Source organism: Kryptolebias marmoratus, linkage group LG9 (genome assembly GCF_001649575.2).
Source record: "Kryptolebias marmoratus isolate JLee-2015 linkage group LG9, ASM164957v2, whole genome shotgun sequence".
NCBI classification, from domain to species: domain Eukaryota; kingdom Metazoa; phylum Chordata; class Actinopteri; order Cyprinodontiformes; family Rivulidae; genus Kryptolebias; species Kryptolebias marmoratus.
The window spans coordinates 24,494,392-24,513,046 of record NC_051438.1 but is presented as its reverse complement, the minus strand read 5'-3'; the positions used below and the strand labels follow the sequence as shown (position 1 = coordinate 24,513,046).

The 18,655-nt window shown below is 37.9% G+C and overlaps 1 protein-coding gene across 2 annotated transcripts in view; it reads right to left on the bottom strand.

Annotated features, from left to right (window-relative positions):
* Positions 1 to 17,314, bottom strand: part of fgfrl1a (fibroblast growth factor receptor like 1a) — a 61,914-nt gene extending 44,600 nt beyond the window's left edge. The window contains exons 1-3 of one of the 2 annotated variants that reach the window (XM_017417384.3): positions 17,182 to 17,314; positions 16,848 to 16,951; positions 15,564 to 15,660 (exon numbers count right to left, since the gene is read on the bottom strand). In XM_017417384.3, the coding sequence (XP_017272873.1) occupies positions 15,564 to 15,624 (61 nt within the window). In that variant the 5' untranslated portion in view covers positions 15,625 to 15,660; positions 16,848 to 16,951; positions 17,182 to 17,314. Of the gene's footprint in view, positions 1 to 15,563; positions 15,661 to 16,847 lie in introns of both variants that reach the window. The other variant, XM_017417383.3, reaches the window with a different exon arrangement.
* Positions 17,315 to 18,655: the final 1,341 nt, after the last annotated feature.

Genomic DNA, 18,655 nt, shown 5'->3' with positions numbered 1-18,655 from the left:
CCCATCAGTAGGTCAACTGCTGCTTGTTACTCCAACCTGACAGTTTACATTGGGCCTGAGGCTGGTACAACACTGAAGGGCTACATGATACACACACACACACACTCACACACTAAGAATACACACTTGTCTTTCTCTCTCTGTATTCCTCAAACACTCACTTGCAAAAGAAAAATACACAGTGGCCAGAAAACTTTGAGGAATCTGCTGAGTGGTTGGTTCAGGAACCTGATTCCCTCCAGCGACTCATACCATTGGTTTCTGAGAGCACACACACTCGCATGCATGTGAAACTGGGTAAACCCTTTGTAATCCACTTTGGGTTTTATTTCAACAAGACATTTGGTGAGATACACATTTGTTTTGTTTCTACTCTTTTCATTCTCACCTCTGCATCCATTTCTTTGAGCTCCTTTCATTCAGCGTCTCTAATAGCTGGTTGTATTGTTCCAGCTCGCTTTGCTTTCTGCTGCACCTGTCTGCTTGACCATACAGGAAAATCCCTTTACAAATGAGATTAGGATTAAACAATGAAGCCATCTTTTAGAAGAACCCTACCAAACAAGTTAGTCTGTTACTAAATATGAAACACAAAGAAACCTTTTTTTAGGACTGTCTCTCTTTAACTGCACAACTACAACAGGATTGAAATTTCCTGCAAATGATCTGGAAGGAGTGGAAAAACTTGCAAAATGTATTGAATTTTGTACTGTGTGCACAATGTACTGTGGGGTTAACAGGAGGTAAGAACAATAAATTTGTCCCAAAATATGGCATGTGGAAAATATGAATTATTTTAACTGATTTGCTCCAACAGAAGAGAAAATGGTGGGGATTTATGAACCCAATTAGCTCTTTTAACAGTGGAAGAAGGAGAGGGTTTATAGGGAAACTTTTATTGTTAAGCAGCTGTGTTTACACTGCAGACCTAATTTATGAAAAAGTAACATGCAATGTAAATCTAATGTGTAGCAACTAAATCCATATATAAGGAATTAAACAAATTTATTCCATTTCATGAGGAATTTCTTAAGGTGACCAAAAAAACCCATTTTAGTTTATTACTGGTTGACACTTTTTATTTATACAATTTAACATCTGTGTTTCTTAGAATGTCAAAACAAAGAAACATTAGGCTTACCTAATGTAATTTTTGAATAAAATGCAAAATTAACCAGATTTTCCCAGAAGAATGTATAGTACTATGTGTCAGGGATTTTTTTTAGCTTTCTCCTGAGTGCAGCTGAAACTCTGAGCATCATTCAAAGCCTATAAAAAGCTTATAAGAACAACATCATGTACAGAATGCATTTATGAGCATTTGTGTGTCTTTAACAACACTAGAAATACATCAGTTACACAAAGAAGAACTGAGAAAATGAAGTAAGGGAGGAAGAAAGGAACACCAAATGCAAAACATGACAGAAAAAAATGACAGAAACGAGTTAATCCATAACAAACTACATCATGTGGGGATTTACAGCTAAACTGCCGACTGGACGAGGAACTGACATTTTAATGACTACTTCGACTTCCACAACAGAATTCACTTTGCCTTGTTTAACCTTGGATGTCACGTCTGGCGAGACAAAAATATTAAAAGAAAGGATTGAGTGACAGAGTTGGAGACACTAAGCGGTCCATTAACGAGCTGCAGTCAGGACTTGTTGAAAACTGATGGGGTAGTTGCTCAGAAACAAAGAAAACTCTTTCCGTTTTATTTTGGCTTACCTGAAAGGGGAAAAAGGATAATTAGATTCTGCATTTTAACATGAGCTGATGGAAAGGAAACAATAAAAAAAAAAAAAAACTTTCTCCCCTTATGTAAGAGTTTCTTCAAAAAACCTCAAAACAAATATGGCAAGGTTGGTCTTACATGATAGAAATTCTTATTTCTACTTTTGTATCAAAGCGCTCAACCAAATGGAATATGACCAACAGTACAGAAACAAAAACCTCAACCTAATCGAGTCAAGACTCATTTTCTGCAGGGCTTATCATCATTTATGAGTGTTTTGGTAAAAAGGAAAGAACAAAAAAGTGAAAGCAGGAGGAAAAGGTGAGCGTGGAAAAAAGCCTGAAAAAACAGGATAAGCAGGGGAGCTGGGGCTAAAACTGGGTCAAAGGCCACAAGTACTATTCCAGTTCTGCGTGTGTTTGTGTTCGTGCATCAGATCTGGTATGGAGGCTGCGGACCAGGTTACATTGACGTGTAAAGTAAGACCTGACACAGATGGGGAGCAGACCCTATGATCCAGAGCCAGTTAGGAAGAAAGACGGCTGGAAGACTATTTTCCACCACAGGAACTAGTTGACAGTTTTAGGACTGTTGGCACTTTGGGCCCCGCCCCCAAAGGACCTCTTTTAGAGCCGTTTTTGGAAAAGGACAAAGTACCCACTTGAAGGCAGGCACTTTTAAGCAGCCCCCGAAAAACCTTTTAGGTGACGCAGCCAAAGCAAGCAGACAATCAGTGCAGTATTTCTTTCAAAAACATCATTAATATCAAGCCTGCTGTAAAGACTGAAACAAACTGAAAAACAGCAGCCTTTTCATTAATTGTTATCACCCGCTGCTGAAAGGCGAGGCAGACAGTTATGTTTTTGCACGTGTCCGTGTGCATGACTGTCTATTATTAAAACAGTGCACAAACCGCTGGATAGATTTTAATAAAACCTTCAGGAAGTCACTGTAAACGTACATACATCTACAACTGATTAATTTTCAAAGTTAAACTGGTTCAAGATGGCTGCCACAGCCAACTGACTTTAGAAAACACAAAACAATTCAGTCACACATGAATGCTTGCACACAAACACGCACTCATCCTCCTAAATGGGAGCCATTTGTTTTCTTCAGTGTTGCAGATATTGTGCCCAAAGTTGGTGTGGTTGTAGCTGAGCATCATTGCTCAAGTGCTACTCAGTGTGCAACCTCTCTGCTTAAAACTTTAGCATTAACTGGAGGAATCAACCCCGTTTGTTTGCAAACTATCAATAAATAAAGCATCTATAAAAGTTAAGTTAGAGTTTAAGAATTCAAGATTTCAAACAGCTACATTTAAATAGCTTTACAACTACTGAGAACCCAGAAACTCTTAAAAAGAATCAGAGAAGGTGATACGGAAACCGCCAGTTTTTAGACAAGTTCAATTAACAAGAAACATAATACATGTGATGTATGAGTATTCAAGTTTTTTTAGATTTAGAAAACCTACAAAAAAAGCTGCAACATTTTCACACACACAGAAAAAATCTCCACAAACAGACATTTCCCTCCACCCGTCACCGGTGACCTTTAACAGCCACTCGTTAGGCTGCAAAGTCTATCCCTAAAAATGCAGCAGTGGCAGGTGTTGTGGTTGTATGGAGAGAATTTGAGACTGGGGTCAATTTACTTATTCCATCACTGTCAGCTTACAGTCACCAGCTGTGGATGCAGCTCAGACAGAACTCATTGAACCAGCGAGGTAAGAAGCAAAAACACAAATAGTGCAAAAATGATAACATTCAACCACATCTTTATAATCTCAACAAAACAATCAGTGTAAATGCATCTGTGTGTGTGTGTGCTCCACAGATAAGACACAAAACATAGTTGAAGTAAGAAAACAAAAGAGTCCCATTTGGGAGGGTGTGTGTTTGTGTGCAAGCATGCATGTGTGAAGCAAAGCAGTGTCCTCGACCGGACGTTTATCAGCATTCTGAAGGGAAACACTGTTACTCATTAACAGAGCTTACCCAAACACACACACACAGAGCAGCACCACCTGCTACAGCCCACTGCAGTGATAAAGAGGTGCATATTTGCTGTGAGGGAGCCATCCCCATTGAGACAACATATGAAGAGTGAGAGGAGGAGTAAGACTGTTCAATAACTGCTGATAACATTTCAAAGGATAGTTTAAGTGACTCTACATACTTTGGGTGGATTTGGTGTAATCTAAAATAAACTGACATTAATTAAAAGATTTGAGAAATATCACAGTAAACTGTTGGGTTATTGCAAAGGCACGTAAATTTAAAAGCAGACACAGAAGGAGAAAATTATTAGAATAATTGTTGACATAGTTGCACTGGTACTCCACCTGTCAGAGGAGGACTCTACAAGAGGAAATTTCTGAACTTGCCAAATAAAAATGGATTGATTTAAAAACAATACAGGAGATTATTATGTGGTTGCTGTTGAGATAATGGCAGGAAAAGCAACAGCTGCTGCAATCTGGATATTATTTACAGTAAATTCTTTAAATCAAAGATGTCCGATATCTGGTCCAATTTTGCCAATTTTTCACCTCTCTACTGCATCCTGTGTTTCTATAGTATTAATTTCAGAAAACATAATGCTCCACAAAAATACCCAGCTAAATCCAAAACACAGATGTGGAATTAAAATCAAGTAGTTTTGACTTCAGTATTTTGTAAAGCAACATTAACATAATTTCAATATTTTCTACGTTTATTCAAAAACTTGTTTTGTTTTATTATGTTTACAAATTAACTGATGATGTACGGAGGTTAAATATTTGCATTTTGTAAAAATTGCCTAATTTGAAAGAAAAACAAAACCTCACTCTCAAGCTGTGCACTAGTCCTAAATTTCTCTTCTCTGCCCTTCATCCTCCTGGATTTCCTCCTCCTCTGCCTCACATTTTCTCCTCGTCCTCCACCTGTGTGTTTTCTGGTTCACTGGGTGGGGAGTCAAACATTCCAAGCATGCACATAACACACACACACACACACACTCACGTGCATGCACCCACGTACACATAAACTTGTGCCCCCCTCCCACATTCCACACCAATCTTCAGCCGTGACTAAGTCCATTTGTTCAGCTCTGGTCACTGTCTTAGTCTCCTGTGAATGTGTGTGAGACTGACTGATGTGTTTAACCTGTACCTCCTTTTTCTAATCTTTTCATGTTACCTGACATCTAAATGTCCCCCAAGGCCACAAATAAAACAGAGAACCTGAAATCAAACCTGCAGAGAAAGAGCAAGTGCCTAAATGAAGACATGACTAACTCCTAAACCTAATGAAACGAGTTTAGCAAAGAAAGCCTCGACACATGTGGTCAGTGATGACATTTTCCCAGCTAACACTGGATTTCAACCTGCTGCCTTTTGAAATACGGAATTCATCTGGAAAGATGCTGCTTAGAAATGCTGAGTACCTGAAAGAGCTGGTAGACAACCCATCAATTCCCAGTGGGACATTATCTTAGCTTTATGATGCTTTTCTGTCATCAGGTAACAAATGATAAATGACAGAAATTAGGATATTCGCCAGCTGAATCATTCCTCTTCCAAACAAAGTGTGTGGGAGTCTGGGTGCAAGCTGTACTTGCCACGGCACACACTGTGGGCCACTGATAGTACCCAAGATGTGTTGATGGATGGTTAACACACTATCAAACACACACATATATATATATATATATATATATCTCTGGGAATAAAAAAAAGACTCTAGCCACAGTGTAGCACAGGTAATTACATCATATTTGCAAATGTTTTAGGATGGTAACACCCCATGAAGTGTTCAGGGAAAGTTTAATGTCTGTAAAAAGTCAAGCTGACCTTTTCGTGCTATTAAGAGCACTGGACATTCAAGGCACTTTAAACTGAAGGTTTAAATGCCTCAACAGGAAAGCTTAAACACTAAAAAAAAGTCAAGACCAGGAGATACTGAAAAGGTAGCCGAGTTTCTACCAAGTGAATGTGTTCTGTACATCCTTCCCCCTTAAACATTTTTCTTAAACCATTTGTTGGCTCTTTTAAGTCTCTTGAGGCAATAACTTCACCTGCTAATCCATCTTCACACTTCTTGTTGCCCTTTCAGAGGAAGGACGGCAACAATACTGCTGCAATCTGGAACCTTATACTTCCTATAGTCTGAGACAAGCAATGCTGGTTTGTAAGAGCGCTTAGACACTGCTTAGATGACTTAAATGCACTGCAACAATGATAAAAATAGACCTATTATGAGTCTCGATGAGGTTGTCACAACATACCCAATCAGAAAATTAATTTTCTTCTACTTAACGACATACACAACAGACAACATGAAATAAACCTGTCTCTCTTAAATGTCTGCCACATGCAGTCCAGTGTGGTTGAAAAACTGTCTTCACAACCTTCTAACGTGGAAGCTTTCCTTTCCCCCACACCCTTCTGCTTTTACTAAAGCTCAGACAATACAGCAGCTAAATCCCTGAAAGCAGCTCATAAGTACCTTAGTTAACTACATATAGAAGAATAGGCCTTTTGTGCCCCAAGGTGATAATGGTGCAAGCACAACAGAGGGATTACTCTTGGACAATACGTACACTGGGCTAACCGGTGTGAAGGGTCGAGTTGTCGGGAATAATTAATACATCTTACTGGACTGCAGGACCTTCAGCTGGATGTCAGCATTATGTGGTTACTGGCGTGGGATTATAGTCCCCAGTTGTTTCTCTGTAACTCTAACCACTTTCTTTTTTATATACTCTGTTTTGGTAATCTTTTATAAGTGTGGTCAATGTTTAGCTTCTTGCTTTTGGGAAAAATGCAAGAAATGTCAGTCATGCCATCTTCTGTTGCTTTTCAATTTATCAACAATAATCAACTCAGCATGCATTGTCTACTTTGGCTGCAAGTCCAAAAATAGTTGTACCAGTCTGTGTCTGGGATCTGAACTCTGGTTCTTGTTTTATCTCACTGAAGACATTCTATGCATTAAAATTTTGAAGTCTAGTGACGCCAGCTTAATATATAAAGCATAAACAAGGGTGTTTCTTGTTTGTATTGCAAAGTCGCCCTCAGAATTCATTGAATAGATTCTGAAGAAACATCCATGGACCCTTTTCCTACTGTGTGATAAATAACCACTCAGTAATTTTAGTATTGTATAAAAAGCATACAAAAAGTACAACTAAAGCCATATTCAGTAATATCACAAACAGTTGTAACAAATTGTTTTAAAGCTAAAATATCGACACAAAGCGAAGTTCAGAAGATTCAAGCTCAATAAATAAGAATATAAAATTTCTAAAACCCCAAATTTACTTTCACAAAAAAGATTGAACAAGTTTGAAGGCCAAGCTATTTATAAAAATCAAGGCTTGACAGTATTTCAATTGAGAGTCTATGTGCCCAAAGTTGAATTTTAAAACTACAAATTCAAACATATTTTATGAGAACTGTTAGTCAGTTGTTTTATTAACTGCAGAAACTTGTTTACTTGCCTGACATTAATGCTTTTGCAACCCAATATAAAAAGAATTACCAGTGTCGTTGACAACAACAACAAACATTAGTCAGCATTTAGGTTTTATATATTTTAAAATTTGACATACCACACTTTTTCTGATTAGAAAATTGTCTTTTGATGGCAGTAAAATATCTAGCTGGTTACATATTCAGTGATTGTAATATGTGTCCCGTTCAGTGCCCCTGTCCTCCTAAACCCACCCCCACATTTCTCACAGTCCTCTCAGATTCCCCCTGCAGAATACAATCCCACATAAACAGCTGGCACCGAGATAAAAAGAAGCAACCTTTCATATATCCTGAAATTTATTTTGTGTTTTAGTTTTATTTGTTGACTAAACGCCTTGAAGAATTTTCACAGTTTATTGGTAAACCTAAAAATGCATATCCTGATTTTTATGCATGATAAGCATCTTGTGCAGGTTTTGGCCTATAGTTCTCCAGGCCATCTAAAATAATGACATACAAATCAAGTCATAGATAAATAAATAAATAAAGTGATGCATCATTTGTAAATGCTATTTTATACTTATCAAATTGTAATCTTTCGTATTTCTGTGAACTCATCTAAAGAAATGGGGAAAGTGTTTACATGACAGATTACTGGTAACAAAGTGCCAAAAGATCAATATAAAACTGATTCTTGTGTAAATTGTTATACATACATTCAACACTGCCTCATCCCTTGAGCTAGGTGTTTCGCTTATGCTTGACTAAAACATATACATATAACTGCTAATTGGGGGGGGGGAAGGCTAGTAGGAAGTAAAAAAAACAAACAAACAAAAACACCAGGATGGCTTAAGATTTTTGCACATGATTATTCAAATTTAAAGCTTAGTTTTGCCTTAACAAAAGGCTATAGATTTAAACTATGGTGAATATAAATTAAAGAGATTTAGCTCGGTATTGCAACTAGAACAGCTACCAAAAAGCTTTTTGTCATGCCTGCCTTCACACCTTGGCCCATCAGGTTATCTCCGTGTGTCCGACAGACAATCAAAATCTTAACACGTCAATCACTGAGGTCATAGTGGTGACAATTTTGTTCAGGCAAGTTTTGAAATGCTCTTCTTCCTTCTGTCACACTCTATAAATATACACACAAACATGAATTGCCCTAAGTGCTGCTGTACTGCTCCTCACTCAGACTGAGGCCAACATACAATAACGGACTGTGGTCTCCCATTCCAGCAATCGTTTTATTGTTTTGTTTATAACACCATCAGGAATAACAGCCTGGAGACCAGGCATGTGTGTGTCTGTCTGTGCGTGTGTGTGTGTGGTAAGAGGGGGTTAGGAGATTTGAAAAGGTCTGATTGATGGGTAGACAAGAGGAAACAAAACCAACACAGACAAAGATAAGAGGCATGGGATTTAAAATGTCAAAGACACAAAAAGTTAAAAAAAGAACAAAAGTTTAAAAAAAAAAAAAAAAGGCAGCCGACCACAGACAATTAGGTGTGTGACACTTAAATCGCCATGGTTAGTTTCAAATGTAGTTTTACCTTGAAAAGAGTTTAAAACTGACTGACAGTGTAACTGGTTGTGCTGCTTTAGTTAATAATTTTGTTCACTGTTTTTAAGAACAATAATAAAAAATTTGGCCAGTTTTGTACTGCCATATGAGAAACAAAAGAGTTAAAAAAAAAAAAAAAAAGTAAAAGCAGCATGTTTTTGTTCTGTGGGGTTCCTGATGTGTTATCACAGTCTCCTCTGGTGCCGGCATGTGCTTTCTCTGACCCCCCTTCACACACACACACACACACTCACACTGTGTGTGCATAAACTGTTGCACACTCTCCCTGACCCCTCCCTGATCTACTGGCTGCCTTTTGACCTGCTGTGCTGTAGCATTGACCAAGCATACTCCAACCCCACTGAGACCACAATACAGCCCTGTGGCGCCACAACCCACACAGCACGAAAGACAGAGGAGCAGCAAGAGAAAGGGAGTAAGGTCACATTTAAAAGGAGGAAAAAAAGAATCCTTAAATGCATGCAGCAGCAAAAATGCATGAGGAAACAAAGAAAAAAATGAGAGAGTGAAAAGTTAGAAACAACTGCATGCATGACTTTAAAAAGCAAATAATTCCTCACGTTTCAGTCATACTCATTTACCTCCTGAATTTGTGAGAACAGATTTTTTTTGTATACAGTGCATTCATGCCCTGATTGCAGTACAGCACTAAGATTTTCAATGTTTTGTAAAATTATAAATTTAAAAGATTCAGAAAAAATAAAAAAAAATAAAGCAGCATCAAAAAAGTTTCTACTACATGTCATCTTCCATGTCAGAGTTTAAAACAAATACCCCACACAACCTGTCAGAGCTCAGAGCACGTAGTGAATGATGCTCAGCTACTACCACATCCATTTTTAGCTTGGTATCTATAAAAAATGACTGTGTTTAAGCCATTTTTGTGTTTGATAAGGTTGATTAGCTGTGGCAACCATTTTGAACTGAGCTGACTTTAAAAGTTAATCATCTGTAGACTTCCATTGATTACTTTGAGAGTTTCAAAAATAACCACTGACTGGTTCAAGAGATATTTCAGATAAAGACAAACACACACACGCACAAAGGGAGGCAATTACATGATTGTCCATCTTTCATGGCGGCCGATGACAATGATTTTTGTGATGAAGAATATGTGAAACTTTTAAATACAGACAGCTAAAATATTCCAATGAAACCATAGCACAGCTGTAAAACTTGGAGTTGCTTGTTTCTCAGTTCCTTTCGCAAAACACCTTCTCTTCCAATCTTATCTTCTCCCGTTGCTTTTCTTTCAGCCGTACCCCTCCACAAACATCACAGTGACACACCGTCAACCCCCACAGAGAACGACCAGACAACCCCATTAATACCCCACCATTAGCAAAGTCAAAGCAAACATTGACTTTATCTAAATGGTGGCTAATAGCTGTTGCCTTTAACAGGCCCCGTAAAACTCAGAGCTACAGAACAGTGGTAGTTAAAAAAATCCCAAGGGGTTCAGTGAGAGAGACAGCTCCTCAGAGTTCTTTAGTCTGCCTCTTGAATTCACGTCACCGCTGGTCAATTCGTCATGTTTCAACTATATGAAGGTTTTTGAGAAAGTTTTAGGTGAAGAGCTTCAAAAAAACATGATGCTTTTGATATGTAAGGTGGTTGTCATTTAATAAACAAATTGCATTTCTGGGCATCTGGAAATTCTTTGTTTCAAACAGTCAGCGGGACATCATTTGGTCCTGACATTAACAAGAGGAACTCAAAGAGTCAAACTGGATACTTCAGGAATTTTCCTTTTGTTGGTTCATCACCACATCATCAACAACAACACTTCCAAAACTTTTTTTCCTCTCTCAGAGAACGAAAGCATCTCAAAATGGCAGTTTAAGCTTCATACCAAGGGAAGTCAAAAACAGCTTCATGGTTTCTCACAAGACCCACATCTGTTTTTGGCGTTCCAAATAACCCATCTGCCAGGTGACACATAGTAATAATCCCATGGTCAGAGGCATAAAATGCTCTTTTAGGTGAAGAAGAAGAAGAAGAAGAAAAAAGGTTTAAAACCCCTGAGGATGGCAGGTAAATTCCCCCAGCAGGCCACATAATGGTTACCAGCATGCCAAATGGAATTTACATGATTAAGCTGTGCTTTTTTTTTTTTCCAAAGTTAGTCATTTACTAATGCGTCTTTACAATGAGCACCTGTCTGTGGTATGCAGCAATTTTCTCAAAGAGGACTTAGATATTTGTTTATTTTGCAGATATGACAAAATGCATCTAATATTAAAAAAGAAAAAGTTTCACTTTGTCGTGTGACCGTTTTTGAGCAGGTTTATTTGAAGGCAGGTCAACCTTTTAGCTTTGAATTGTCAAAATAATGTGAAAAACTGGGTTGATCAAATAACAAAGTATTTTCTACTTATTAAAAGTCATAATTTCACTAACATGCCTCCAAACCAACTCTCTTTTGCCCATTTAGGATTATTACTTCTTTTATGATTCACAGTTTTATGAAAATCTGTGATACTGAATTTATAATAATTTTCATGTACAAGAGGATAAGAAAGCTGTCAAAGAACAAATCAATGCATTATATTTAGCCATTGTTTTGCAAACTATTTTGACATTGTGTTGGGTAGAATGCTTGTATTTTTATTTCCTATTTATCATTTAGGCTTCCAGTAATAACTGTTTAAAATAATCCATGTTAACATTTTTATTTAGCTGATTGTCTGAAGTCCAAAGATGCTGATTTTTTTATGATATAACTACTAGAGTGGTAGTCTCGTTTGTTATTATTTTGTTGCTGATTATGTTCCTCAGTGATGAGTGTGTGGGACAGAGGGTTAGTCAAACCATCGTGGGCAGTGTGTGTGTGGCTGTTTACATGTATTGTATTTACGGGAAGTGTCTTCTTCTTGTATATATTTCCAGAATCAGTGAATGCGACTGTTTATACTCAGCTCATTCTGTCATTGTCTGCAGCAACGATGAAACGCTCTCTTTCTCTTTATCTCAACGAGTGTTTGAAATGTTGCTCTTCCAGGCAGCGTTAATGGAATAAAGATGTGTTTCTAATGTGTTTGTAGCTTTTTACACTAATTCTGACAACAGATGAACTCTCTGTTCAGATAATGGGTGGTCTATATGGATCAGTCACCTGGAAAACATGACGTAGTTCAGACCGAACCGTACATCAGGAAACCATACAGAGAAACCCGGACTCCTCCTGTCATTTCTGAGTGGTTTTTTTCTAAATCCTCGAATTTTCAAAAAGTTAGGTATGACATGAAAATGGGTCATTTTATTTAAGTGAAAGAATTATTCAAAAATCACTTCATCTGTTGTTACTTGATGATAAAAGGTTTCCCAGCTGACTTGACACACCTGTAGCACCTCAGAACATGTCCTTAATGAATATTCATCTATGTGCAGACATGAACAAAAACAGTATAAACCAATAAATAAACATGGGAGATGTTCAGTGTTACCTTGTCCTAAAAACAGTTAACGTGGCACTTTATGTTTCTAATTAAGAACAATCGAAACTCTGCCAAAATGCATCATCTACATTACCAAGCATGTTTCCTTCAGATCAGTTTTAAAGGCTGAGCAGACAGACTAGAGTAGTAGCGACAGAAAATGTTTTAATGCAGACTATTTATTTCCAATTAAATGTTAAAGCACAAAAAGTTAAATAGAATACGGGCCAATTTTGATACAAATAAGGAAGAAAAAAAATTATATTTAAGTTAATTAAAACACATTTCATGCTTTTAAAAAGCCACTAACAGACACCAAAACGTGGCTTTTGTTTTCCGTGAGAAAAGACACAAATATATTCTCAGGTCACTGCCGTAGTCACGGGTATTTATTGGCTCCAGCTCGGATTGGCAGCGATGGAAACATAACACCTGAGTGGCTACGCAAATTTCAGGCTATTTTTAGTGCCATCATGGAAAAAAACATACATCATAAGAGCTGTTAAGGTTTAACACCTTGGTCAATTCCATTTAACCCACTTGAGTTTACCCACATTTATAAAACTCAAATTAACTTGAACATATGCAATATATTTCTTTAGAAAAAAGCCAAAATGTAAAAACAAACAACCAGACTTATGGTTTGATGTACAGCTTTATGAATAAAGAAGTTTTTGGTCTGTATGGAAATGCTTTCAGCAAACAAGTTTTTTTCTTTCTTGTTCTTCTGGGAATTTAAGCTTCTGGTTGAAGGATCGTATTACATCAACACTTCTGTTATCCTTCTCAGAAGTGCTGAATAAAAGCAAAACATATTATTTAGGTATCAAACTTTAAATTTAAATTCTTCACACCCTATCCAAAGGCAGCAGGTAGCTGTGAATGTGTGGCTCTTGACCCCCTGGAGCTGTTCATCAAACAGGGGAGGTTATTAATCTCTCAGCTGCTCGCTGAAGTGTTCGGACTGTGGTTCACACACAGAGCGAGTGCAGATTATGTGACAACTGCAGCAACAAAGACAGAAATGTTGCTTCGTTATCTCCATCTCCCCTGAAAATTAGTTTGTCTCTGTATCTTTGTGTTGCCCTTATAGTGTTGTTTCCATCATCTTATATTTCCTCTTATCTCCTCCTTCAGAGAAACCCTCAGCTACCTTCTCTGAAAACAACATCCAAGTTGGAGCCATTGTGCAGCTTCCTGTACCAATTATACTCCTGCTTCTATAGGCCAACTCTCAGAGAAAATAACTTTTAGGTTCATCTCATGCTCAGTTCCTCCCAAATCTGAGGAATATTTTTAAATTATAAGACAACATCCCAGTTTTTAATGATTTACACGGCATCTCTCTTTTACCATGTGGTGATTTTACAGTCGATATGAAGGCACAATTGGAACGTGATCCTTACATTTACTGTAAAAGCATGTTGTTAGCTTGGAACAGCATCAACAAATGTTTAACGTTTTAAATGCCTCTTTGTATCCTGTGATATTTTGGAGTAACATGGCACCAGTATACAGTTTATTCTAGGATATCACTATGGTGGGAAATAGATAAATCTGTCTAGTTTCCTGGGATGCACTTGAAAATGAAACAAACCAGCCAGTGAAAAGAAAACTGGAATAGTTTAAATTACTTCATTCCAGTGAAAAACCAAAACAAGTGGAAAGTATTTAGTAATTTATATTGCTGATGTTAGACAGAGAGCTAGTGACAGGTTCAGCTGACTCGAACAGGCATTGCCAAGTGTCTGCTGTCTGAAGAATCGCACAAGACAAAAAAAAAGTCTGCTAAAAGATCGAGACAGTTGATCAGTTTGACCCTCCCTCTCTGGTTTGGAAATATATTAAACGTAAGAAAACTGAAGAAAGCTTTTAGCAACTGCTTATTCATTAGTGTTGATTCTTAAATTTCTGCTGACTCTGTCACTTTCTGAGTGGCCCGACTGTAAAAATGTGATCATATTTGGAATCACTTGGTAACTTCCAGCACAGCTGAAGGTCATACTGTACAAACATGCTTCTTAGTGATACGAGTCAGCAACTGTTTAGGATACGCTCATTTTGTGGCACTTTTTTTTTTCTCGAGGAAGAGTTGAATCTTTTAAAAGTCCCCATAAAGGCTGCAGTGATGAATACTAGAGGAAATCAAGTCCTACTCGCAGTAAAACATCTGCAAGACAGTTAGACTGGTAAACTTTCCTTAAACCTGCCTGCAAACCCAAAACTTTTACCCATTTCTGATGGCTACCTGACAGCTTTTTCATTTGGACTCCTGCTCTTTGTCTGAAACCACCTCCTGAAGTCTGTTTACTTCCCTCACTCATTCTTCCTTCCCTCTACTTCCAATTTATCTCTTTTACATAATTTCCTCCAGCCTGTATCCTGCCCCTTACCTCCGTTCTACTCTCCCTCCACCCTTTTTCCCCCCCTTCTTTCTTTCCATCTCCATTCTCCTCTCCCTCACTCTTGCCTTCTGTCCCTGCTGCCTGCCCTGGTTTCGTTGACACACTGCAGGCAGAGGGGGAGGAAATGCTGCGGCATTGTACAGCAAACATCCCTAATAGGCTAATCTAATCTCATCTCTTTGCGGTCTATAGCCCCGTGTTTACTTTCTGCCCCGTGTCTGCATGCTGGCTCTGACTCGCCTCGCTGAATGCAGCTTTGTTCCCCCAGAAAACTCATCATCAGCATGATCTCAGGAGCGGGCGCCAACTCTACAACTGTCTGCTCATAAAGCCTGCAGGCAGGAGATCGTTCTCAACTATCAGCCACTGGTGTAGCTGCTCTGATTTGTCTTTATTATGTTTGGTGAAAAAAACAAAAGCATCTATCTGTAGTGCAGTGAGGATCTGGTCTGTAGCTGACCCAGGTGACTGACCTTTCTGCAGGGATGTACAGTTTCATATCTGGAGTCGACATTTTACTCTGCTGCAGAATAACCGGGGGGCAGAAATATCACTCTGTAAGACTAAAGTGTAAAATAAAAATCCACCAGGTGTGTGCGAGAATATACACCAAAAACCAAATAATCACAGACTGGCCTTCAGACTGTTTCCAACTCATTACTGGAATATGTTCATCCAAGGACAAGTGTTTGAACACATTTCAAAATTCTGAAAAAAAATCTATTACTTTAGAAGAGAGCAAAGAGTGAAGCAGATGTTTGCAATGCAACAGGCTTTTCCATTTGTTCAAAAAAACAAAGAAATAAAAGGACTTATGAGCAGCAGTTATCTTACAATTAAAAAATTAAAAAATATCAGCTGATTTATTCTGCTGCTTTTGTTTTTTAAAATGTAACCTTTATCTCTGTGGAGGTCTGTTTTTTTCTCTCACCTCGGGCAGCTGCAGACATCAGAATCATGTCCAGCAACAAACAGATCCAAAGAAGCTCCATGCTTCAGGAGAAAGACGAACGTTTTGGTGCTTTAACCTGAAAGAAAAGAAGATGGTAAATGATTCACACTCATGTAGGACCTTTTTTTACCTCTGCAGGTTCACCACAGCACTTTACTATGCTTCTCATTCACCTTTGCAAAGCTTTTCAACTGTATATTTTACAGTCTATATACAGCACTTTTATATGTTCTCGTTCATATACCATGGAGCATATCGAGGGCAGTGAAAACTTTAACATGCTGCAGGGGTTGGGGCTCAAACTCCCGACCCAGCGATAGGATCTACCTCCTTCCTACCACTGGGTCAAAGCTGAGGTGGGAGATGTTGTTCAGAGTAATTCTAACCTTAAAATGAAGAAATGTTGTCATATTTCAACTTCTTATATAAACATTGTGTTAATAAACTGCTGGGTTGTCACCTTTCCCCTAAAATCCATTATTATTTCACTGTGTGGTTTTGATTATTTGATGTTAAAGCAGCAGCTCCTCAGCTGAAGTGAACTCTGCCACACATTTTAAAAACTTTATAGCATCAACTAAGGGTTTCAGGAGATGTTTAGCTTTTTACCTGTGCATAATTCTCATTTAAACATCTTCCTTTTGGATTATTGCCCTCCAAGTAGGTTTTTATTGTCGTTCATGAAGTGAGAACAAAGTGAGGTTAAAAAAAGTGTGTATAAATTTAGTTCAAATATTCAGAAAGTCAAAATACTTTTTATTACAGATTTATTTTGTCCACCTGTTTCTAATTATGTTCCTTCTTATGGTAGTTTTCTTTTTTTTTTCTGCTATTTTTTTCCTTCTCTCTAAAACCTGATGAGATTTGATTTCAGCACCTCAGAGTGCAGGACAAATGAGCTGACAGACAATCAAATTAAATCAGGGTTAGACATAAAACAGTTCACAGCAGCTTTGTTCAGTAAAATAACAAAGCTATTGAGAGTTTTGATAAGGATTTTAAAATATTAAAGCTTAAAACAATATCTGAACCTGTACTTATCACTTCTTTTTGTTTAAATATAACTTACATGCAGTTTAAAAGGCCTTAGACTTTTTTAAAGCTGTAAAAAGTCTAAACATTAACATTTTAGGTGTCACAACATAGTTTGAATACAGATAAATGCAAGAATTTTATGCAGCTTATTTACAGATGAATGCATGTCTACTTTTTAACTAGCTGTAAAGCAATGTTTAACCATAATTCCAGTAAAGTCGGACTTACTGTGCAGCTCCCAGGAGTGTTGACAAACCCTCAGTTTGTTACCTGACGGTCAGCTGAGGAGTGAACCATGCCGTTATTCCCTAAAAGTCTCCCAGAGCCTCTTTCTGTGACAAAACCCAGCAGGTCAGGAAAAAAAAAAAACGCGCTCGTCACTTAAAATGACACAAAAACAGACAGAATACACAAAGATAACGTGCAGGAAAAGTGTGAAACAAGCACGTGAGCGCTCAGAGTCTGTGCAATTTCTGAATGACAGTCTGCGAGGTAACCCGCTCGGATGAGGACCAGAAAGAGCAGGGGGAGGAAAGAAGGAGAAAAGCTGAACCGAACCCACCGGAAACTCTACCTAACTGCTTCAACAAGCGTGTGTAGAAACTGCAACACCTGAATACTACATCCAAATCCACCACCACCACCCCCCCGGCTGCGTTTCACCGTCTAAATTTCTGCCGCAGGCGAAAAAACTCAACTGAGTCGAGGAGACGCTCCCAGCCCGAAACTTTCAGCCAATCAGAGGGCAGGCCAATCAAACAGCGGACCAATCACAGAGCAGGAAGGTGGAGGACAAATTTGGAGCGGTTCAGGGACATCAAAAAGTGGGGAACACTAAGTCCAGGTATTACTATTATTTTAATAATTTGATAAAAGAAGGTCATCATTATTAAAATCATAGTAATTATTCAGTTTGATCATTTTTGTTATAGATTATAAAACAATGAGTTATTTTGAATTATTTTGTGAGAATTATTAGTTAGAGTATGTAAAAACCAATTGAACTATTCTATTCTATTCTATTCTATTCTATTCTATTCTATTCTATTCTATTCTATTCTATTCTATTCTATTGTTACAGTACATCATGCAGACCTATGAACCACCAGTTTCAAATAACACGAAGCTACACTGTCATCTAGCGGTGATTAGCGCGTATTACAACATTCTGCCACTAAAATGATCACCAGCTGTCACACAAGTCACTCTTTTTACTGTTAATAATAAAGACAGCTTTTAGTATAGATATCCTGAATATGTGATAGTGTAGATTAAAATGAGCACCAGATTCCCTTATCACAGTGCCACAATAAAAACAAAACAAGTTATGGTGCTAATAAATAACATCAACTTGCATAAAAATATGGGTGTCTGTAATTTAATTTGCTGCCTCTTTCTTTTTTAGTATCTCTTATTGTTTGCATTGACATTTTTAAAGTAGTTCCCCACTCTGAAAAAAATGTTTTAATTTAATTCGTTTCTTTGTTTTTGAATTTAAGTTTGACAAGAATACATTCAAATAAGGAATGCTCGGTTGTGTTGTGATTAGTATTATTGAGTCACAGTTCAAATATGGGCTACAACCTTTCTGTGTGGAGTTCGCATGTTGTCCTTGTGAACATGGGAGTTTCCTCTGAGTTCCTTCCTCCCAAAGTCAGAAAACATGCATGTTGGGCAAGTTGTTTCCTGGTTCTGCTTTGTGCTTACTGTAACCAGAAATTGCCAACCCGCCGCAGTGGCGTGTTGGCAATTTTGAACAGAAAAGGTGTTATTTGTCCTCTTGACATATAGGGGGCAGCAATGTGCTCGAGTTGCTGCTGTTTGGTCGAGCCCCGTTCCCCCATCAGATACGGTTCCCCCTGTGTCTCCGTAAATAATGACTTATCTATTAACAGAATTGTTTAGAGAGGCAAATATTTCTCATTAAAAAAACAAAAAAACATCATTCTTTTAAAAATAAAATGTGCTAATAATATCATAATACAGAGGAATAAACACAGGTAAGGAGTTGTTGGTAAATTATTTTTGTCCTGTGT